Here is a 19,266-nt window from a genome sequence, read left to right on the forward strand (position 1 = left end):
AAACTAGGTGAATTAAAATATAAATTTCCATTAAAATAAGCTTATCTGTTTTATTTGATTTCCATGAACTTTTTGAAATGCTCTATAGTCTCCTATATGTTAGTTTTGTTATGATGGATTTGCTTTGAAGGAGTTTGAGTTGTTTTCTCAGGAGAAAAAATTTCGGTTTTCAGCCTTTTAGGTCCCTGAGTCCTGGGGGCTGCCTGGAGGCAACACTCTCCAGGGAGATATATAGAGCCTTGGAGTCTGGGACTTGCCCAAATCTTCCCTCTGCTGCTGTATGTCTTTGGAAAATAAATTACTTAAATTGCCTGAGTTTTGATATCTCATATATTCCATAAGAGTAGTAATTTTTCTTACAGATTATTGTGTGGATTGAGAAAGAAAATGCATTGTTACATGCCTAGCAGCTGACAGATTTCAACAATTGGTAACTTATTCTTGTGAAATTAGAGGTCTGCAAATATCTTCTATTGTATTCAGAGTCCTTAAAGCATCCTTCTGCAACCAGTCAGAGTCTTATGAACTCTGTGGAGAGGGGAGGACCTCCAAAAGTGAAATGGGGAAGTGGGTGGTGGCTAGAAGGGTTCTGGAATGCGGCTTATTTGAAACTCTGTTTTATTGTTAAAAGTTTTTATTTTATTTCTTTGAAAGGCACAGTGACAGAGAAACAGAGAAGAAGAGATAGAGGAAGGAGAGGTTCCATTCATTGTTTCACTTCCCAAATGGCTCCCATGGCCAGGGCTGGACCAGGCGAAAGCCAGCAGCCTGAAACTCCATCTGAGTCTCCCATGTGGGTGTCAGGGACTCAAGCACTTCGACCATGCTCTGCTGCTTTCCCAGGCACATTAGCAGAGAGCTGGATCAGGAGCTAAGCAACTGGGCCTTGGACTAAAACTGGCACTCATATGGGATGCCAGTGATATATAGGCAGTGGCTTAATCCGTAGCACCACACCATCAGCCATAAAATTCTATTTTAGAATTTGTTTCTATTCTCCAAATTTAAAAAAGGTATCTGTCTTAAGAGATAGCAGTAAGGTGGGCTTCAAAATGTTTCCTGGCATCATAGAAATTATTTTTCTTTCTTGATGTTATTAGCTTACAGTATTTGAATTAATTTTTCCTCTGATGGTATATATCTTATTTTATATTATAAACATTCTCTAACAATAGTGATATACTCTATTGTTTAATGTTCTAGCAAATTAGTGGCAGGGGTGAACTGTGGAAGTCTTGATGGCAACTCTAACAGTGGGCCCCACAGCCTGCCCGACCCTCATCCACAGAGACTATGTTCCAAGACTTCCAGTGAATGCTTGAAACCAGGGACAGGACCGGACCATATTTATGCCATACTATTCCTGATACATATATATCTATGATCATGTTTAACTTATAAATTAGGCACAGTAAGAGCTTACTAGCAATAATAACACAATAGAATAAGTGTGTTACATACCTGGTAGTGAAAGTTACATGAATGTGGCCTTCCTGTCAAAATGTCTTAATATATTATACTGACAGAAATTAACTATGGGTAACCAGAACTAGGAAACTGAGTCTATGGCTAGGGGATGACTGCTGTACTATCTTAGTGTCATACCTAGCAGACAGAAAATTCACACTTTATTTATTTATTGAGTGATTGAAAGCCAGAGTGAGAGTGAGAGTGAGAGAGACAGAGAGAGAGAGAAAGTGAAAGGCAGAAACAGATGTGTATAGAGAGATCTTCCATCACCTGTTTCACTCTCCAAATACCTGTAGAGCAGGCTGAATCTAGGAGCTGAGAACTCAATATGCGTTTTCCACAAGGTTGGCAGAAACCCAAGGCTTGAACCATCCTCTGCCGCCTACTATGTGAATTAGCAGGAAGCTGGTTTGGAAGCAGAGGAAGTGGGACTTGAACTGACACTCCAATATTGGATGTGGGGATCCCAAGTGGCAGCTCAACCTGCTTTGCCACAATGCAATTGTGAAAATTCCAATTGTCATTGAACTTGCAGTGAAAGCCTCTCAAATTTTGTTGATAAGAATATAAAAAGTGCATGGCTATTGTCATCAAATGCAGATCAGTTTCATTTCCAAATCTTAAATTTAGAATTCTCTGCATACATATGCATATATATCATTGAAAAATAAAATTCCAGGTCTTTCCCTGACCATGAGATTTCTGTTGATTTTGGTTTTTTTTTTTTTTTTTTTTTTTTTGACAGAGTTAGACAGTGAGAGAGAGACAGAGAGAAAGGTCTTCCTTTCGTTGGTTCACCTCCCAAATAGCCACTATGGCCAGAGTTATGCAGATCCTAAGCCAGGATCCAGGTGTTTCCTCCTGGTCTCCGATGTGGGTGCAGGCGCCCAAGCACTTGGGCCATCCTCCACTGCTTTCCCGGGCCACAGCAGAGAGCTGGACTGGAAGAGGAGCAACTGGGACTAGAACCCGGCACCCATATGGGATGCCGGTGCCGCAGGCGGAGGGAGGATTAACCTAGTGAGCTACGACACTGGCCCGTTGATTATAGCTTTTAAAAAGTGCTTTCTCTTTTCAAGGAGAAAGAAAAAGAGAGATTTGCTAGATGAGTTTGATATTTGAACCCAGGCTAAGTGTGTGAAAACTATTTGTTTACTCATCAGAATAAGTATTCGGCTAGGAGAAAGGAAAGGTGAAAAACAGTAATGAGATGTAATAAGAGTAATAATGAGAGTAATAAGACTTATGGGTAGATGTGGCAGTGCCAGGTAATGACAGGGAGAGAGCGGGAGTCATGAAAACCTCTACTTTCATGATTAAAAGGGACCCTAAACATTTAGGGATTAAGCTTTTGTCTTTACAGATGAAGTTGTTTGGGTTAGGCTAAGGGGATACATGTTTAGAAGAATTCAGGCCAGCTGAGAAAAATGATTATTAAAAATAACTGAAGAATCAAAAAGAAAGCTAATTGTAGGATTTGAAAAAATGTAATTCAGTATATCTTTGTGCTAAGGGCACCATTCCCAAAATGAAACTGTACGCACAAATCATTCTCCATCACTAACTGGGAGTGTCATAATGCATACAGAGAACATCAATCAGGACCTGGCACAGAACAAATAATCTGCGAGATGTTGTTGATGATGATGATTGTGATGATCAATATGCTGTTCCATGGGAAATGCTGCTGATTACACCCACATTGTGTTAATAAAAATAGAATAATTTGGTATCATTTTCACATGTCTGATCATTGCCAAATAGACTAGAGTAGAATACTGGATAAACTAAGTCAATAGCATTATTTTTAAATAGTATTAAGCAAGAAAGGTCAGGTGCTAGAAAACCCAGATTAGTAATCTAATTAAATCACCAGCCAAAGAGACAGATCATGTTAACAGCAGTCAGATTTGTTAGTACAGAGTGATTACTAAGGTGAAATATTACAAGATGCTATGTGTCATTACTCGATTTTAAACATTTCCTTTTACACAGGCAGAAAAGCATAGATTAATCAGTTTATTTGATAACTTAAAAGCTCCTTTATTAAAATATTTATATCATTTGTATAAAGAAGAACATTGTTTAGGGTCTAAAAAGACTTCTGTGTCATACTGAGCCACATTCCTTTATGAGATTATTCGCACAAGTAGCTCTCATTGGAGCAGGCTCCAAGTGCCACATGACCTAATTTATGAGATTAAATAACAGTTTTTGATTTTGACATCTTGCACATTTCCTTAAATCATTATTAAATGAAAGGATTTTAGCATGGCACCAAACTATTACTTGGTTACATTTTATATTCAAGGAATGTAAATGTTTTATGAAATGCCAGAATTTTCACAAGATTAGTGGAAAATTGCTTCCCTCCCTACCACTTGGCTTCTGGCCTTCAGTAACACTAGAAAAACAGGCTCCAAAATATTGTGGTATTACAACTGGTTACAACAAAAATCTCAAGCTTTTGCACCACACGAAGGTTTCATCCCAGGCTCTGTTGATTTCTGACTTCATCACAAGTTGCCTTAATGTTTTTAAGCCCCAGTCTCCTGATTTGTACCATAAGGAATGATAATTGTCTCTTCATTCTATTATGAGGGCTACATTGTGTCTAAATAGGTAGTTTTTGACAGCATAGGAAAGGATTAGGAGCTCATTGTTTTATTTTCATTAATCTAAGGAGTAGCAATCATTTGGTCAAATTTCCTCAGTGTACTACTGATAACCTATTTTGAACAGGTCTGTATACTCTGAAGTGTGTGTGTGTGTGTGTGTGTGTAGTGCTAAGTATCCTTTGATAAATTATGAAGTTTTTTTTTTTTTTGGCTACAAAAGAGGAAATATGTAACAGGGATTATTATCTGTGTTTGGTATAATTAGCAGAGCTTTAAATTAGAGTCTTGAGGCTCTGGCAAGCTTTTATAAAATTCTCATGTTGAGACTCATCTGTTTCAGGCTGTATGGTGTAGATATTTTGAATAAAAGTGTCTTAGGTTACTTTAATACATTTGAGTCAGTCCTTATGCTGGAATCTGTGAAAATGAGAAGGTGCTCTTGAGGAACTCAAATTTTATTGGAGAAGCACATATGAGTTATGTAAAAAAGTAACCACAATGTGTCATGATAAGTGCTGAAACCTATATATAAGCTAGTTGTTACTGGAGCACATCACTGTACTGTCTAAACTTTTGCTTTGGAGGGAAGAATAGGAGGTTAACAGGAGGAGAACAGAAAGGCATTCAAAGTTAACGGAAAAACACTCATCAAGGCATAAAGACCTGAGAAGCTGCCAGAGGGTAGAAGGTGGGTTGCCTGAGTGCCATGTTGGATGCACTTCAAGGCTGTGATCTATTTGGAATTTACTCTTGGTTTATAAGCAAAGACTGAGGATAAATTCTTTCTTTCAACACCAATTTAAGATATCATTACAGGAAAAGAAAACTATTTTTTTCTGTGTAGGGATGTGTGAGGTGTGGTTACTAAGTGTTTATTATGATTACATTGTTTTTAGACAGATTGACACCAAGGGCCAAAGGTTTGGATACAGCAGGAAAAAGAGTTAGTAAATGCAATAGTCTGTTGATGTCCATTTCTAATTTCAAGGTTAATTATTTGTTTAGTTAAAGCATTCTGAAACAAACAGAGATGCTATTGCCTAGAAATATTAGATAAGCATGAACCTTTTTGTCAGTATAAAAATTCCGTAACTCTTTTACAAAATGGTTTTTTTTTTTTTTTTTTTTGACAGGTAGAGTTAGACAGTGAGAGAGAGAGAGAGACAGAGAGAAAGGTCTTCCTTCCGTTGGTTCACCCCCCAAATGGCCGCCATGGCCGGCGTGCTGTGCCGATCTGAAGCCTGGATCCAGGTGCTTCTTCCTGGTCTCCCATGCAAGTGCAGGACCCAAGCACTTGGGCCATCCACCACTGCCTTCCTGGGCCACAGCAGAGAGCAGGACTGGAGGAGGAGCAACCGGGACAGAATCCGGTGCCCCAACTGGGACTAGAACCTGGAGTACTGGTGCCACAAGTGGAGTATTAGCCTAGTGAGCCACGGTGCCGGCTCAAAAATGTTTTCTTTATTTGTTGTCATTTTATTTGGAAGGCCAGGAGGGGAATAGGGGAGAAAGAGAGAGAGAGAGAAACTTCTATTCGTTTGTTCACTCCCCAGATCCCCTCAACAGTCAGGGCTGGTCCAGGCTGGAGCCAGTAGCCTGAAACTCTATCTTGGTCTTCCATGTAGGTGGCAGGGACCCCAACACTTGCTGTCTCCCAGGGTTTGCATTAACAGGAAGCATCAGATATAGGATCCCAAGTTGTGACTTAATCATTATGCCACACACCTACCTTCTGTAATAACTTTTTAAAATTCTTGATAATATTTGACCACTTCTGACTTTGAATGCTACATCACATTGTATGTTTATTTGCATTTAGTATCTTTTCTTTCAGTTATTGATTAGATAATTATATATTCATTTTACAAATGAGGGAATTGAGGCTCAAAGAGCTTATAGAATTTGCCCAAGCTCCTCAAACTAGAAAGTGGTAGAGCAATGGTTTGTACTGAAGGTCCCACATTCTTTTTTTAAAGTTTTTATTTAAGGAATACAAATTCATGCATTTCACATACACAAATTTGGGAACACAGTAATTCTTTCTACCCTACCTCCCTCCTGTCCATACTCCCACAATTCCTCTTCCTCTCTCTCTCATTTCCATTCTTATTTTTTACAAAGATCTATTGCAGTTAATTTTAACATTAACCCTACACTAAGTAGAGAATTCAGAGATAATAACTCTTGAGTTATTATAAAGCATTAGAGCAGAAAGAGAGAAATGTGAGGCAGATAGATTGTTGTAGAGGCTATTGAAATTGTCAAGGAAGAAAAGATGAAAAAGGGAATAGAAAGTGAAATGTGACAAGAAACACTGTGAAATGGAATCAACAGCCTGTGATAATTTGTTGTGGACAAAGAATGATGTGTTAAAAGTGACTTCTAGCCGGCGCCGTGGCTCAATAGGCTAATCCTCCGCCTTGTGGTGCCGGCACACCGGGTTCTGGTCACGGTCGGGGCACCGGATTCTGTCCAGGTTGCCCCTCTTCCGGGCCAGCTCTCTGCTGTGGCCAGGGAGTGCAGTGGAGGATGGCCAAGTGCTTGGGCCCTGCACCCCATGGGAGACCAGGAGAAGCACCTGGCTCCTGGCTTTGGATCAGCGCGGTGTGCCGGCCGTGGTGGCCATTGGAGGGTGAACCAACAGCAAAGGAAGACTTTTCTCTCTGTCTCTCTCCCACTGTCAGTAACTCTCTCTCTGTCTGTCTCTCTCACTATCTAACTCTGCCTGGCAAAAATAAAAAATAAAAAAAAAATGACTTCTAAGGTCTGTTTATTTATTTTTGTTGTTTATATTTAAGAGATTTCCAGTACAACAGGGAACAAAAGGGAAGAATACAATTGGGGAAAAATCATGATTTCTGGTTTTGAGTTTAGCAAGCTGGGACATTGTTGGCACTTCTGCAGCTCAAATAAAAGATCAGAATAAATATGTGGATTTGCTGATGACTTGGATTTATTCTCCAGATTTCTCCCTCAAGTACTTGATCTTTGCTTTGTTCTCTCATATCACCTATAACATAATGAGTTTTTCTTTTCTTTTTGATACCTTGCAGAGAAGTAAAAGGATACGCAAAACGTATGTAATATGCCATTTCAGTATAGCATATTGTCATCTAATGTAGGCTTAGCCAAACAAAGGAAAAATCAGAATGAACCTTCCCTGCTTCTATATTTTGTCTATATTTTTTGTATTGGTTCTGTACTGTTGGTCTTCAGGAATTAAATCTAAACTCACCACTCTTTGGACTCATTTTTTTAATTTTGATTTTTAATTAGTTTAAACAGATTCAATGTGTTTTGCAGATTTAATTCTAAGAACACAGTGATGCTGACTAGGATGTAAGGTGTGCTAGAGACTCACCCGAGCTCCACATGATACTTTTCTCTTCTCCTGGCCATATTTTGGGTTCTGGTGATATTGGCTATAATATGAGAACTGGATGTGGTATGCTGATTACCTTTCATTCTGATATCCTCTGCAGAAACTGCCTCTTTGGGAGCCAGGACCTGTGAAGATGATCTTACTGAGCAACAGCTGAGAGCAACCTCAGGTAAATGTATCTATTCCTTCTCAAAATCTTGCCTTGTCCTAAATGAGTTGTGTTTGTTATTCTCATAATTTATGTAATAAACATTCTCTGAAACAGCTCTAATTATATCTAATCAATCCTTATACAAATGAGTGAAAAGTAAAGTCAAATGTATTCAATATCTGAAAGCATAAATAAAGTGACCATTTTTAAGGGTCATTGTATATTAAATAGAAAAATTGAGAGGCAGATCAGACTTCCTATGTATCCTCTACCTCTACATATGTTTAGCCTTTCCCAATACCACCATCTCTCAACCAGATGGCACATTCATTACAACTGATGGACCAGCATTGAAGAATCATTATCACCCAAAGACAATAGTTTATATATTAGGGTTGTACATTTTGTGGGTTGTACAAAAATGTAATGATGTGTATCCACCATTATAATATCATACAGAATAGTTTCAATGCTATAAAGGTTTCTCTCCATCTATTCATTGCCTCCTCCTCCCCAATCCCTGGCAAGTACTTATAATTTACTGTCTGTAGATCCTACTTTTCCAGAATGTCACATAAATGGAATCATACAATATACAGCCTTTGTGTATTGATTTATTTCCCTTAGCAATATGCAGATACATTTAAGTTTTCTCTGTGTATTTTCATGACTTGAGAGCTCATTTCTTTTTAGCTCTAATATCCTGTTGTGTGGAAGTATGAGAGTTTATTTATCCATTCACTGAATAAAATTTTAGTTGTTTCCAAATTTCAACAGTTATAAAGGAAGCTTCTATAAGCATCTATGTCCCTATATTTTTTTGTGTGGACATAAACTTTCAACATCTTTGGGGAGTATCAAGGATTACAATTGCTGGATCATATAAAAGAGAGTATTTAGTTTTGGAAGAAACTATCAATGTATTCCAATATGGTTATACCATTTTGCATTTCCAACAGCAACAGATGACAGTTCCCATTGTTCTACATGCTCGTCAGCATTTGATACTGACACTTAAAAAAAATTACCCTTTCTAGTAAGTGTGTAGTAGTATCTCATTATTATTATTTGCAGTTCCCTAATAACATGTGATGCAGAGCATCTCTCCATACGTTCATTTAGCAACTGTATATCTACTTTCAGAAAGTGTCTGTTAAGGTCTTTGCCCCATTTTTTGATTGAATTGCTTGTTTTCTTATTATTGAGTTATAAGACCTTGTTTTTGTGTTTTGGGTAAGAGTTTTTTTTATCAGATACATCTTTCGCAATTTTTTTTTCTCTAAGTCTGTGTAGGTTCTTACTCCTTTGACAATGCCTTAATCTTAATGAAGTTCATCTTATTAATTCTTTCTTTCATGAATCATGCCTTTTGTGTGGTATGTAAAAAGTTGTTGCCAAATCCAGTTCATGTAGATTTTCCTCCTATTCTATCTTCTAGGTGTTTTGTAGTTTTATGTCTTGTATTTAGGTCTGTGATAAAGTTTAAGTTACTTTTTCCTGAAAATGTAATCTTCTTGTCTCCATTTTTGTTGCATGTAGTTATCTTTAGCTTCTCAAAGAAAAAGTAACTCCTGTTTGATAATTTCTCATATTTATATTTAATAACTATGAGGATATTTAAAAAAGTTAATGGAAAAAATAGAATTAAAAGTTTATTTTGGTGTGAAGAAATTTCAAAAATCATAAATAGTTTTATATAATACATATTTTACATGAATTTTTGAATATATAGCATGATGGATTCAAAATAATTTTGTTAATCATTTCTTGTTGTATGACACAGTAATATTCTACTTGTCCTTGTATGCTGAAGTACTTTGAAAACAATTTCCAAGTAAAAACATAATTCCAATACAAAGTCAGGATATTCTTTAAAAATTCAGCTTTAAGGTTTTTACTTTCAACTATGTATCATGAATTCTTTATTATTTTTTATGGTGTTTTCCTATAGTAAACTAGAGAGCAAATTAAAGATAAAACAGAAAAACCTATTTTTCTTTAACCTCAAGCCAATCACAACATTTCATTAATGACTTAATAGGGAATAATATGGCAAAACTTAAGACATGACAAAAATATGAAGCTGAAAAGAGATTGTTGTCTGTCAACACTTTAAAAAATTTGTTTATTCAAAAAACAGAATTACAGAGAGAGAAAGAGAGGGAGAGAGAGAGAGATAGAGAGAATCTTCCATCTGCTAGTTCACTCCCCAGATGGCTGCAACATCCAGAGTTGGGCCAGGCTAAAGTCATAAGCCAGGAAATTCTCCTGGGTCTCCCACATGAATGAGGGGCCCCAAACCCTGGAGCCATCTTGTGCTGCTTTCTCAGGCATATTAGTAGGGAGCTGGATTGGAAGTGGAGCAGTGAGGACTTGAACTGGTGCCTATATGGGATTTGGGCATCACAAGTAGCTGCCTAACCTGATAAGCCACAACACCAGCTCCAATACCTCTTTACTGTTTTATATACAAAGACATGGACAATGAAAAATACATCTTCATCTCAGTATCTATGAGAAACTTTAATTTGGATATTCTCATACCTCTGGGTATTTCCATTCAGGTATTCTACAAGGAAGTCAAACACAAGTTGAACTCTGTCTTATGCAAAACTATTTCGTCTCCATTTTGCTCCATCTCAGTTGATGACATCATGCCATGGACCTGGTTATCCAACTAATAAAAATAGAGATCAGGTTTTGTTAAGTTTTATTTAAGGTTTACAAACTTCATGCATTTCATATATACAAATTTAGGAACATAGTGATTTTTCCCTTATTACCCTCCTGCCTGCCCACACTCCCACCTTTCTTCCTCTTCCCTTTCCTATTTTCACTCTTATTTTTTTTACAAAGATCTATTTTCAGTTAACTTTATACTCATAAGATTAATCCTACACTAAGTAAAGAGTTCAACAAATAGTAAGGAATCATCTGTTTTATAAATAAGGCAGATGAGGTCCCTCATTTTAGACAATATATCTAAAAGAAATAATAAGTTGGGTCATATGGAAGATCTATTTTTAATTTTCTGATGAATCTTCATATTGTATTCCATAATGGTTATATTGGTTTATATTCCCACCAATACTGTATTATGGTATCATTTTTGTCACATTCTTGCCATCAGTTTTTTTTTTTTTTTTTGGATGATAGTCATTATGACTGGAGTGAGATGATATCTCACTGAATTCACATTTCCTTTATGGCTAGTGATCTAGAGCAGTTTTTCATGTGTCTGTTGGCCATTTGTAGTTCATTCTTTGAAAAATGCCTGTTCATGTCTTTTGCCCATTTCTTAACTGGATTGTTTGCTTTGCTGTTGTTGAGTGTCTTAAATTCCTTACATATTCTGGGTATTAATCTTTTCAGATGCCTACTTTCCAAATATTTTCTCCCATTGTGTTGGTTGCTGCTTCACTGTTTTGAGGTTTTGCTTTGCTGTTCAGTATTTTCTTAGCTTGATGTAATTCCATTTATCTATTTCTCTCTTGTTTTTCTGGAATCTTATCCACAAAGCCTTTGATATGTCAATGTCTTGAAGAATTTCCCATAGGTTTTCTTCAAGTAATTTAATGGTTTCAGTTCTTAGGTTTATATTCTTAATCCATTGTGAGCTGTTTTTGTATAGGGTGTAAAATAGGATCTTTTTTCACACTTACGCATATGGAGATCCAGTTTTCCCAACACCATTTGTTAAAGACACTGTTCTTTCTCCTGGGAATAACTTTAGCTCATTTTTCAAAAATTAGTTAGTTATAGATGTGTAGAGTAATTTATGGGGTTTCTATTTGGTTCCATTTGTCCACATGTCTATTTTTGTGCCAGTACCTGGCTTTTTTGATTACAGTAGCCATGTAGTATGTCTTGAAATCTGGTATTGTGATTCCTCAGGCTTTGTTTTTATTGTTTAAGATTGCTATGTCTATTCAAGATCTCTTGTCTTTCCATATGAACTTTAGGATTATTTTTTCTAGATCTGAGAAGAATGTCATTGGTATTTTGAGTGGGGTCATATTGAATCTGTAAATTATTTTGAGTATGGACATATTGATGATATTAATACATCCAACTCATGAAAATGGAAGACTTTTACATTTTTTGTGTATCGTCTTCTATTTCTTTCATTGATTTTTCATAATTTTCATGTAGAGATCTTTCATATTCTTGGTTAAATTTTGTGCAAGGTATTTAAAATTTTTGTAGCAACTGTGAATGAGACTGATCTTACAAGTTCTTTCTCAGCCAGAGCATTGTTGGTATATATGAATGCTACTGATTTTTATGTGTTGATTTTATATCCTATCTTGAGTTCCAATAGTCTTTTGGTTACCCTGTCTAAAGAATCATGTCATCTGTAAACAGGGATAATTTGACTACTTCCTTTTCCATCTGTATCTCTTGATTTCTCTGTCTTGTCTGGTGGCTCTAGCTAAAACTTGTAGAACTATATTGACTAATAGTGGTGACAGTGGGCATTTCTGTTTGGTTCCGGATCTTTGTAGAAATACTTCCAGTTTTTTCCCATTCAATAAAATCCTATCTGGGCTTGTCATATATTGTCTTAATTGTGTTTAGATATGTTCTTTCTATACCAAAACTTTAAAAAAAAATACCATAAAAGGATGTTGTATTTATCAAATGCTTTCTCTGCAACTATTGAGAAAACCATATGGTTTTTATTCTCCATTTCATTTATGTGATGGAATCCTGTTTATTGCTATAAACTGTTCATTGACTTACATACATTAAACCACCCCTGCATTGCTGGGGCTGGGATAAATCCCATTTGGTCTGAGTGGATGATCTTTTAGATGTGTTGTTGGATTTGATTAGCTAGTATTTTGTTCAGGATTTTTGCATTTATGTTTTTCAGGGCTATTGATCTCTACTTCCCTTTTTTGTTTTATCTTTTTCTGATTTTGGAATTGAGGTAATATTGGCCTCATAGAAAGAATTTAGAAGAATTCTCTCCTTTTCTGTTGTTTTCAATAGTTTAAGAAAAATTGGGATAAGTTCTTTAAAGATGTGGCATAATTCTGCAGTGAAGTCATCAAGTCCTGGATTTTTTTTTTGGGGGGGGAGGCTCTTTGTTACTGATTGGATCTCAGCCTTGTTTATTGGTCTATTCAGGATTTCTGTGTTTTCAGGTCTCAGTTTTGGTTAATTTTATGTGTCCAGAAATCTATTTCTTACAGATTTTCCAATTTTTAAAAAAGATTTATTGAGTTATATGAAAGGCAGAGTTAGAGAGAGTCAAAGACAGAGAGAGAGAGAGAGAGAGAGAGAGAGAGAAGAGGAGAGAGAGAGAGATCGATCTTCCATCCACTGGTTCACTCCTCAAATGGCTGCTATGGCCAGAGCTGGGCCGATCCAAAGCCAGGAGCCAGGAGCTTCTTCCAGGTCTCCCATACGGGTGCAGAGGCTCAAGTATTTGTGCCATCTTTCATTGCTTTTTCCTAGGCCATAGCAGAGAGATGAATTGGAAGTGGAGCAGATGGAACTTGAACCAGCGCCCATATGGGATGCTGACACTTCAGGTGGCAGCTTTACCCACTATGCCACAGTGCTGGCCCCAGATTTTTCAATTTTTTGGCATGTAGCTGTTTGTAATAATTCCTGATGATTGGTTTTATTTCTGGGATGTCAGTTTTGACCTAGTTATCCCATTCCTGGAAATATACCTGAAGGAAATGAAATCAGCATACGAATGAGTTATCTATACTCCCATGTTTATAAGCAGCTCCACTCACAATAGCTAAGATATAGAATCAACCTAGACATCCATCATCTGATGAACAGATAAAGAAAATGTGGAATATATATATAAAATGTAATACTACTCAGCCTTAAAAAAGAATGAAATCCTGATTTTTGCACCAAAATGAATGCAATTGCCAATAATTATGACTAGTGAAATAAGCCATACCCCCAAAAGACAAATATGCCATGTTTTCACTTATTTGTGATAGTTAATATATAGACTTTAAAAATTAATTTATATAAGTAGAATTGACATCTTTGGATTTATTGTTTATGGCCCTTTTCTATATTTCTGCTAAAGAGTGGTTTTTCTTTTTACTTGTTGAATTCCAGTAGACCATTAAGCCTTTGACTGTAAAGTAAATTAAAAATGTTATCACAAAAATTGAAAAGGAGAGATAGGAAGGGGGAGGAACAGAGTGAAGAAGGGAAGTATCATTAAGTTCTTATAATTGTATCTGTGAACTGCATTAAATTTATTTTCTTTATGTTAACATACTAAATCACAAGCAAGCAATTTTTACATTGTGATAAATGTGACGAAGGAAATAAAAAAGTAAAGGTTCTCAAAATGCAGTCCCCTTAGATGTAACATCGGTTCAACCTAGGAACCTATAAGTATACAAATTCTTGGGCACCATGCCAAGCCCAGTGAATCAGAAGCACTGGAAATGGGATCCAGTAATCTGTGGTTAACAAGCCCTGCCCGTGATAGTAATTCCTGCTAAAGTCCGAGGGCTCCAGCTGTGTGGCAGGTAAAGAGCTACTTGAGAAGCTGTGGACAGAGAAGTTCTCTGAGGAAATGTCAGATGAGCTAAGTCCTGAATAATGAGAAACCAATTATGTAAAGAGTCTAGAGAAAGGTATTCCCAACAAAGTTGGGAATTCTACATTCTAAGGAAGAGAAAGAAAGCTAACATTGAGAAAAATTAGTGAGTGAAGAGTCAAAGAGCCAGAGATTTAGTCAGAACTGTGGGCAAGGGACTAATCATTTCAGCCAAAGTAATGAGGTGATACGTTATTCTAAATAAAGTAGTAAGCTATAACAGACTTCAAGCAAGAGAATGGTTTACTTTTATTTAGTTTTGCAGAATAAATTACAGGAAGACTTTACTTTTTTTAAAAATTTATTTATTTTTTTGACAGGCAGAGTAGACAGTGAGACAGAGACAGAGAGAAAGGTCTTCCTTTACCATTGGTTCACCCTCCAATGGCTGCAGCAGCCGGTACCATTAGTTCACCCTCCAATGGCTGCAGCAGCCAGTGCGCTGCAGCTGGCACACCACGCTGATCCGAAGCCAGGAGCCAGGTGCTTCTCCTGGTCTCCCATGCAGGTGCAGAGCCCAAGGACTTGGGCCATACCTCCACTGCACTCTCGGGCCACAGCAGAGAGCTGGACTGGAAGAGGAGCAACCGGGACAGAATCCGGCGCCCTGACCAGGACTAGAACCCGGTGTGCCAGCACCGCAGGCAGAGGATTATCCTATTGAGCTGTGGTGCCAGCCAAGACTTTACTTTTGTAAATCTTACCTAGTTATGAGAGAATTCAGGAATAAAGATAGGAGATTAAGGATAACAGCAGTAGAAATGTAAAGAAGTAGGTTAATTATTGCTGATGGATAAGATGCATATGAAATGAAACAAGAAAAGTTAAAGCGGATTCTTCATTGAGGTGGCTGGTGACACTGTTAACCATAATGATAAGAGAAAAATGGAGTGAGGTCTGTTTTAAGGGGGTTGGAGGGGAGGAATGAGCTTTGCTTTGGGCATATGGTCTAATATGCCTCTTAGACATTCAATTGGAGCTATAAAATTTAAATCCATGCTCCTGGATGAGATATCTAGGAAAATAACTTAGAGGGTTTGCACCAATGTTGGATACACTTACTTATGTGTTTAATGGAGGAAACCCCAACCACAGTGAACAAGAGAGAATTTTTAGAGAGGTATGAAACTATTATAATCTGATGCAATGAAATCAGGGAACTTTACATTTTTTAAGAAGGGGGTGCTGGTGCTGTGGCATAGCGGGTAAAGCTGCCATCTGAAAAGTTGGCATCCCATATGGGCACCTGTTCAAGTCCTGTTTGCTTTACTTCTGATCCAGCTCTCTGCTTTAGCCTGGGAAAGCAGTAGAGATGGCCCAGGTCCTTGGGCCTCTGCACCCATGTGGGAGACCTGGAGGAAACTACTGGTTCCTGGCTTTGGATTGGCTCAGCTCTAGCCATTGTGGCCAACTGGGGAGGGAACCAGTGGATAGAAGACTTTTTTCTCTCTCTCTCTCTCCCTTTTTCTCTCTCTGAGTAACTCTGATATTCAAATAAATAAATAATTCCTTTTAAAAAAGAAAGAAGAATAACATCTTTTGAGTAAAGGAAGTTAAGTAAGATTCAGAGGAGTGACCATTGAATTTCACAGCACAGAACTCATTGGTGACTTTTAGAAGAGCAGCTGATGTGAATAGAAATCATACTGGCAAAGGTTAATAATGGATGTAATTTAGTAGAGACAGAAAATGCAGCAAACAAACATAAAAGACCCAAACCAGACCACCCAAATAAACAAAATACCTGTTTTAAATTTTATTGAGGGATTTAGAAAAATGGATTCTATATTATTCCTTTTTTCCTCCAATATTGCTTTCTAAATTTAATCTCATGTCCCAACTATTATATATTATCTGCCTACTATATGAGGGGTCTTCAAAAAGTTCATGGAAAATGTGTATTATGAAATAATCATGTATGGATTTCAAAAATTCTTTGCACAAAAATAAACTTACCTTTTAATTCAATTTCCCAAACGTTTTGAAATAGTCTCATATTTTAAACATTGTTCCAGGTGCTTTCTTGTAAAAAATGAGTAAGATAATCATGATTTGCAGAAAAATTTATCAATTATAGAACAGATAATTTCAGATAATACAGATAATTTCCACATATAATGGTAAGTTGTTTGACATCAATGCACAGGGAAGAGAAAAAAAAAACTTATCCAGAAAAATTAATGCTCAATGTTTAGCACATACTTTTTGAATAAGAAAACAACTAGTAGTATTAGTAATAATAACAGATATTATTTATTTTTGTTTTTATGTATGTGAGAGAATGACAGAGAGAGACATGCAAAGAGAGAAAGCACTCCCATCTGCTGGTTCATTCCTCCAAATACCCACGATGGTCAGGGATGGGCCAGGGATGGGTTGGAGCTAGACCAAGGCAGAAGCCAGGAGCTAGGAGCCAGGAGTCAGAAGCTAGGAATACAATACAGGTCTCCCATGTAAGTGGCAGGAACTGAATTAATCCATCACTGTTGCCTCCCACAGTCTGTATTGGTGGAAAGCTGGAGTGAGGAACTAAAGGTAGGAATGGAATCCAGGTACTTCAGTTTCAGACGCGAGTATCTCAACCTTTAGGCTATTTTTTCTACAGATATCTTTTTTCAGTGTTTGTTTTCTGCTAGGCTCTATGCTGACAAATTTTTACACATTATCTCTTAATAATAAACATATGAGGAATGCATTATTAACTCCATTTTTACGGATGTTGAAACTGATATTCTTTAATCTGGGCTTGAAGGAAAAGTGGGAGTTCTAGAGGAAAGAGAAGTTGTTCTAGATGAGATAAAAGTGTGACAATATGTACAGGGAGGGAAAGAGCAATAAAAATGCTTGACCATTTCTTGAACAGTGGTTACAAAATATGACCTGGGCAAGGACTGTCGGCATCATCTGGGAAACTGTTAGCAATACATATTTTCAAACCTCACTCTAGACTTACTAAATCTGAAACTTGAAAGGTAAGACCCAGCAAAGTGTGTTTTAATAAGTCTCCCAGGACACTTGAATGTGAGGAGACTGTTCTTAAGTATTAAATGCTAGGTAAGAAGTACAGTAAGGACCAGACTGGAGTAGTACACAAAGACCAGGTTCCTTGGAAGTATTTTTCCCACACTGATGCACTGATGATTGCGCCTTTTTTTTTTTTTTTTTTTTTTTTTTTTTTTTTTTTTGGTAAATGATTGGAGGCATATAACTAGATTATATGGTGGATAGATTTGAGTTGAGAAGGACTGAACTTGAAAAAGATGGAGGAGTCCAGGAAAGAATTCTCACAAGCATGGTGTCTTTAAATTTTTTAAATGAATTTCTTTTTTAATCATTTGAAAAAGACACAGAGAGAGAGAGAGAGAGACAGAGACAGAGACAGAGAGGCAGAGAGAGATTGAATATCTCCCATCTGCTGGTTTACTCCCCAAATACCCAAAACATCCAGGGCTGGAACAGGCCAACCACAGGAGCTAGGAACTCAATATGGGTTTCCTACATTGTTGGTAGGGACACAACTACCTGAGCCCTTACCTGCTGCCTCTCAAAGTACTCATTGGCAGGAAACTGCAACTGGAAGTGTAGCTGGAACTTGAACCCAGGCACTCTGATAGGGAATGTGGACATCTGAGGTGGCGTCCTAACTGATGCAAATACAGATTCTCAATGTATAAAACTAACTGTGTTTAAGTCATTATCTACTGCAATGCTTTTTTAGAAGACTCAGAAGAGGGGGGAACTAAACCGAACTGTGTCATAAAACAATGGGAAACAGCATGTTGACTGATACTTAGATAGGAGAGATTTAATTGAATAAATTTGCTCATAAATTGTATAATTTTATAGGATAAATTAATAGTGGTCTTCCAACTTTTTTATTATTTAAATGAAAATACCCTGAAATACTCATTCAAAAACTTGTCTTAAATATAGTTAATGTGTATGTAGAATACCTATTAAAATTTTAGGCCTATTAAAAATGCTGGGATGAAGTTGGCATTGTGGCACAGTGAGTTAAGCCACAGCCTGCAACAACTGGCAGTTCCAACTGCTCCATTTTTGATCCAGCTCCTTGCTGATGTTTGCTGGAAAGAGCAGAAGGTGGCCTAAGTGCTTGGGCCCTTGCCACCAATGTGGGTGCCACTGCAGCCATGTGGGGTACTGAACCAATGAGTGGAAAATCTCTCTCTCTCTCTCTCTGTAACCTTGCCTTTCATAAAAATAAATACATATTTTTAAAAATGCTGAGGCAAGTTAATTATACTATACTTCTGTAATATAAGACTATGGTATTTTGTCATCTTTTTTCAAAAAAACAAATGTATTATTTGTCTAAAAATTTATACATTTTAGTGAACCTTAATTTTAAACTCAAGTACATACATATAAAGTTTAACCTACAAATAGATTTTATATTTTATATTTTATATATTCCATGAAACAAAATACTAATTAAAAATATGTATGCTGTGAATACAATAGTATTATGAAAGGTCATATGTTTTAAATAGCATGTCATGCATTAATGAGGAGATTTATTGATGAAAACAGCAATCACTTTAGTATCTTTATTTTAGAATTATATTTCCCTCAATTTTCTCTAAAGTGTCCCTTAATACATTTAATCTTTTACACACACACATACACACACACACATCCTATATAACATATTTTATTTTACAACTGAGGGAATGTGGTGCTTGAAAATTAGGATGTAGGCTCTCCCAAATCCTAAGCTACAGGTTTTCTAAAGTGGTTTCTCCATATTAATACTGGTGACTCTAAAGTCTATTCATATAAGGAATGTTAAATTTATTTCTAAAACTCTTTGAGAATGAAAATGACCTTTTATTCTGACTTAAATGAAACTTTATGGTGTGTATAAGTTACCTTGTGATAATGTTTTTGCATGATTAGAAATTTGCAAAGTTCTTAGGGCTCCAAAGAGCCTACCTGTAATAAACAGCTTTCGCCTTCTAAACCACAAAACAGCTCTGAATTGCTTGAGCATTAGAGCTAATTGCCTGCTTACTTCAAAGGAAGAAACCGAAAAGAG

General features: G+C 36.8%; 1 protein-coding gene across 4 annotated transcripts in view; it reads left to right on the plus strand.

Moving 5' to 3' along the window:
* ZFHX4 (zinc finger homeobox 4) overlaps positions 1 to 19,266 on the plus strand; it is a 204,245-nt gene that overhangs the window by 153,862 nt on the left and 31,117 nt on the right. For all 4 annotated transcript variants that reach the window (XM_002710646.5, XM_070075243.2, XM_008255678.5 and 1 more), the window contains exon 5: positions 7,571 to 7,639. In XM_002710646.5, coding sequence (XP_002710692.3) covers positions 7,571 to 7,639 — 69 coding nt within the window. The remainder of the gene's footprint in view (positions 1 to 7,570; positions 7,640 to 19,266) is intronic.

This window comes from Oryctolagus cuniculus, chromosome 6, assembly GCF_051225735.1.
Source record: "Oryctolagus cuniculus isolate XC-2025 breed Fujian yellow rabbit chromosome 6, ASM5122573v1, whole genome shotgun sequence".
NCBI lineage: Eukaryota > Metazoa > Chordata > Mammalia > Lagomorpha > Leporidae > Oryctolagus > Oryctolagus cuniculus.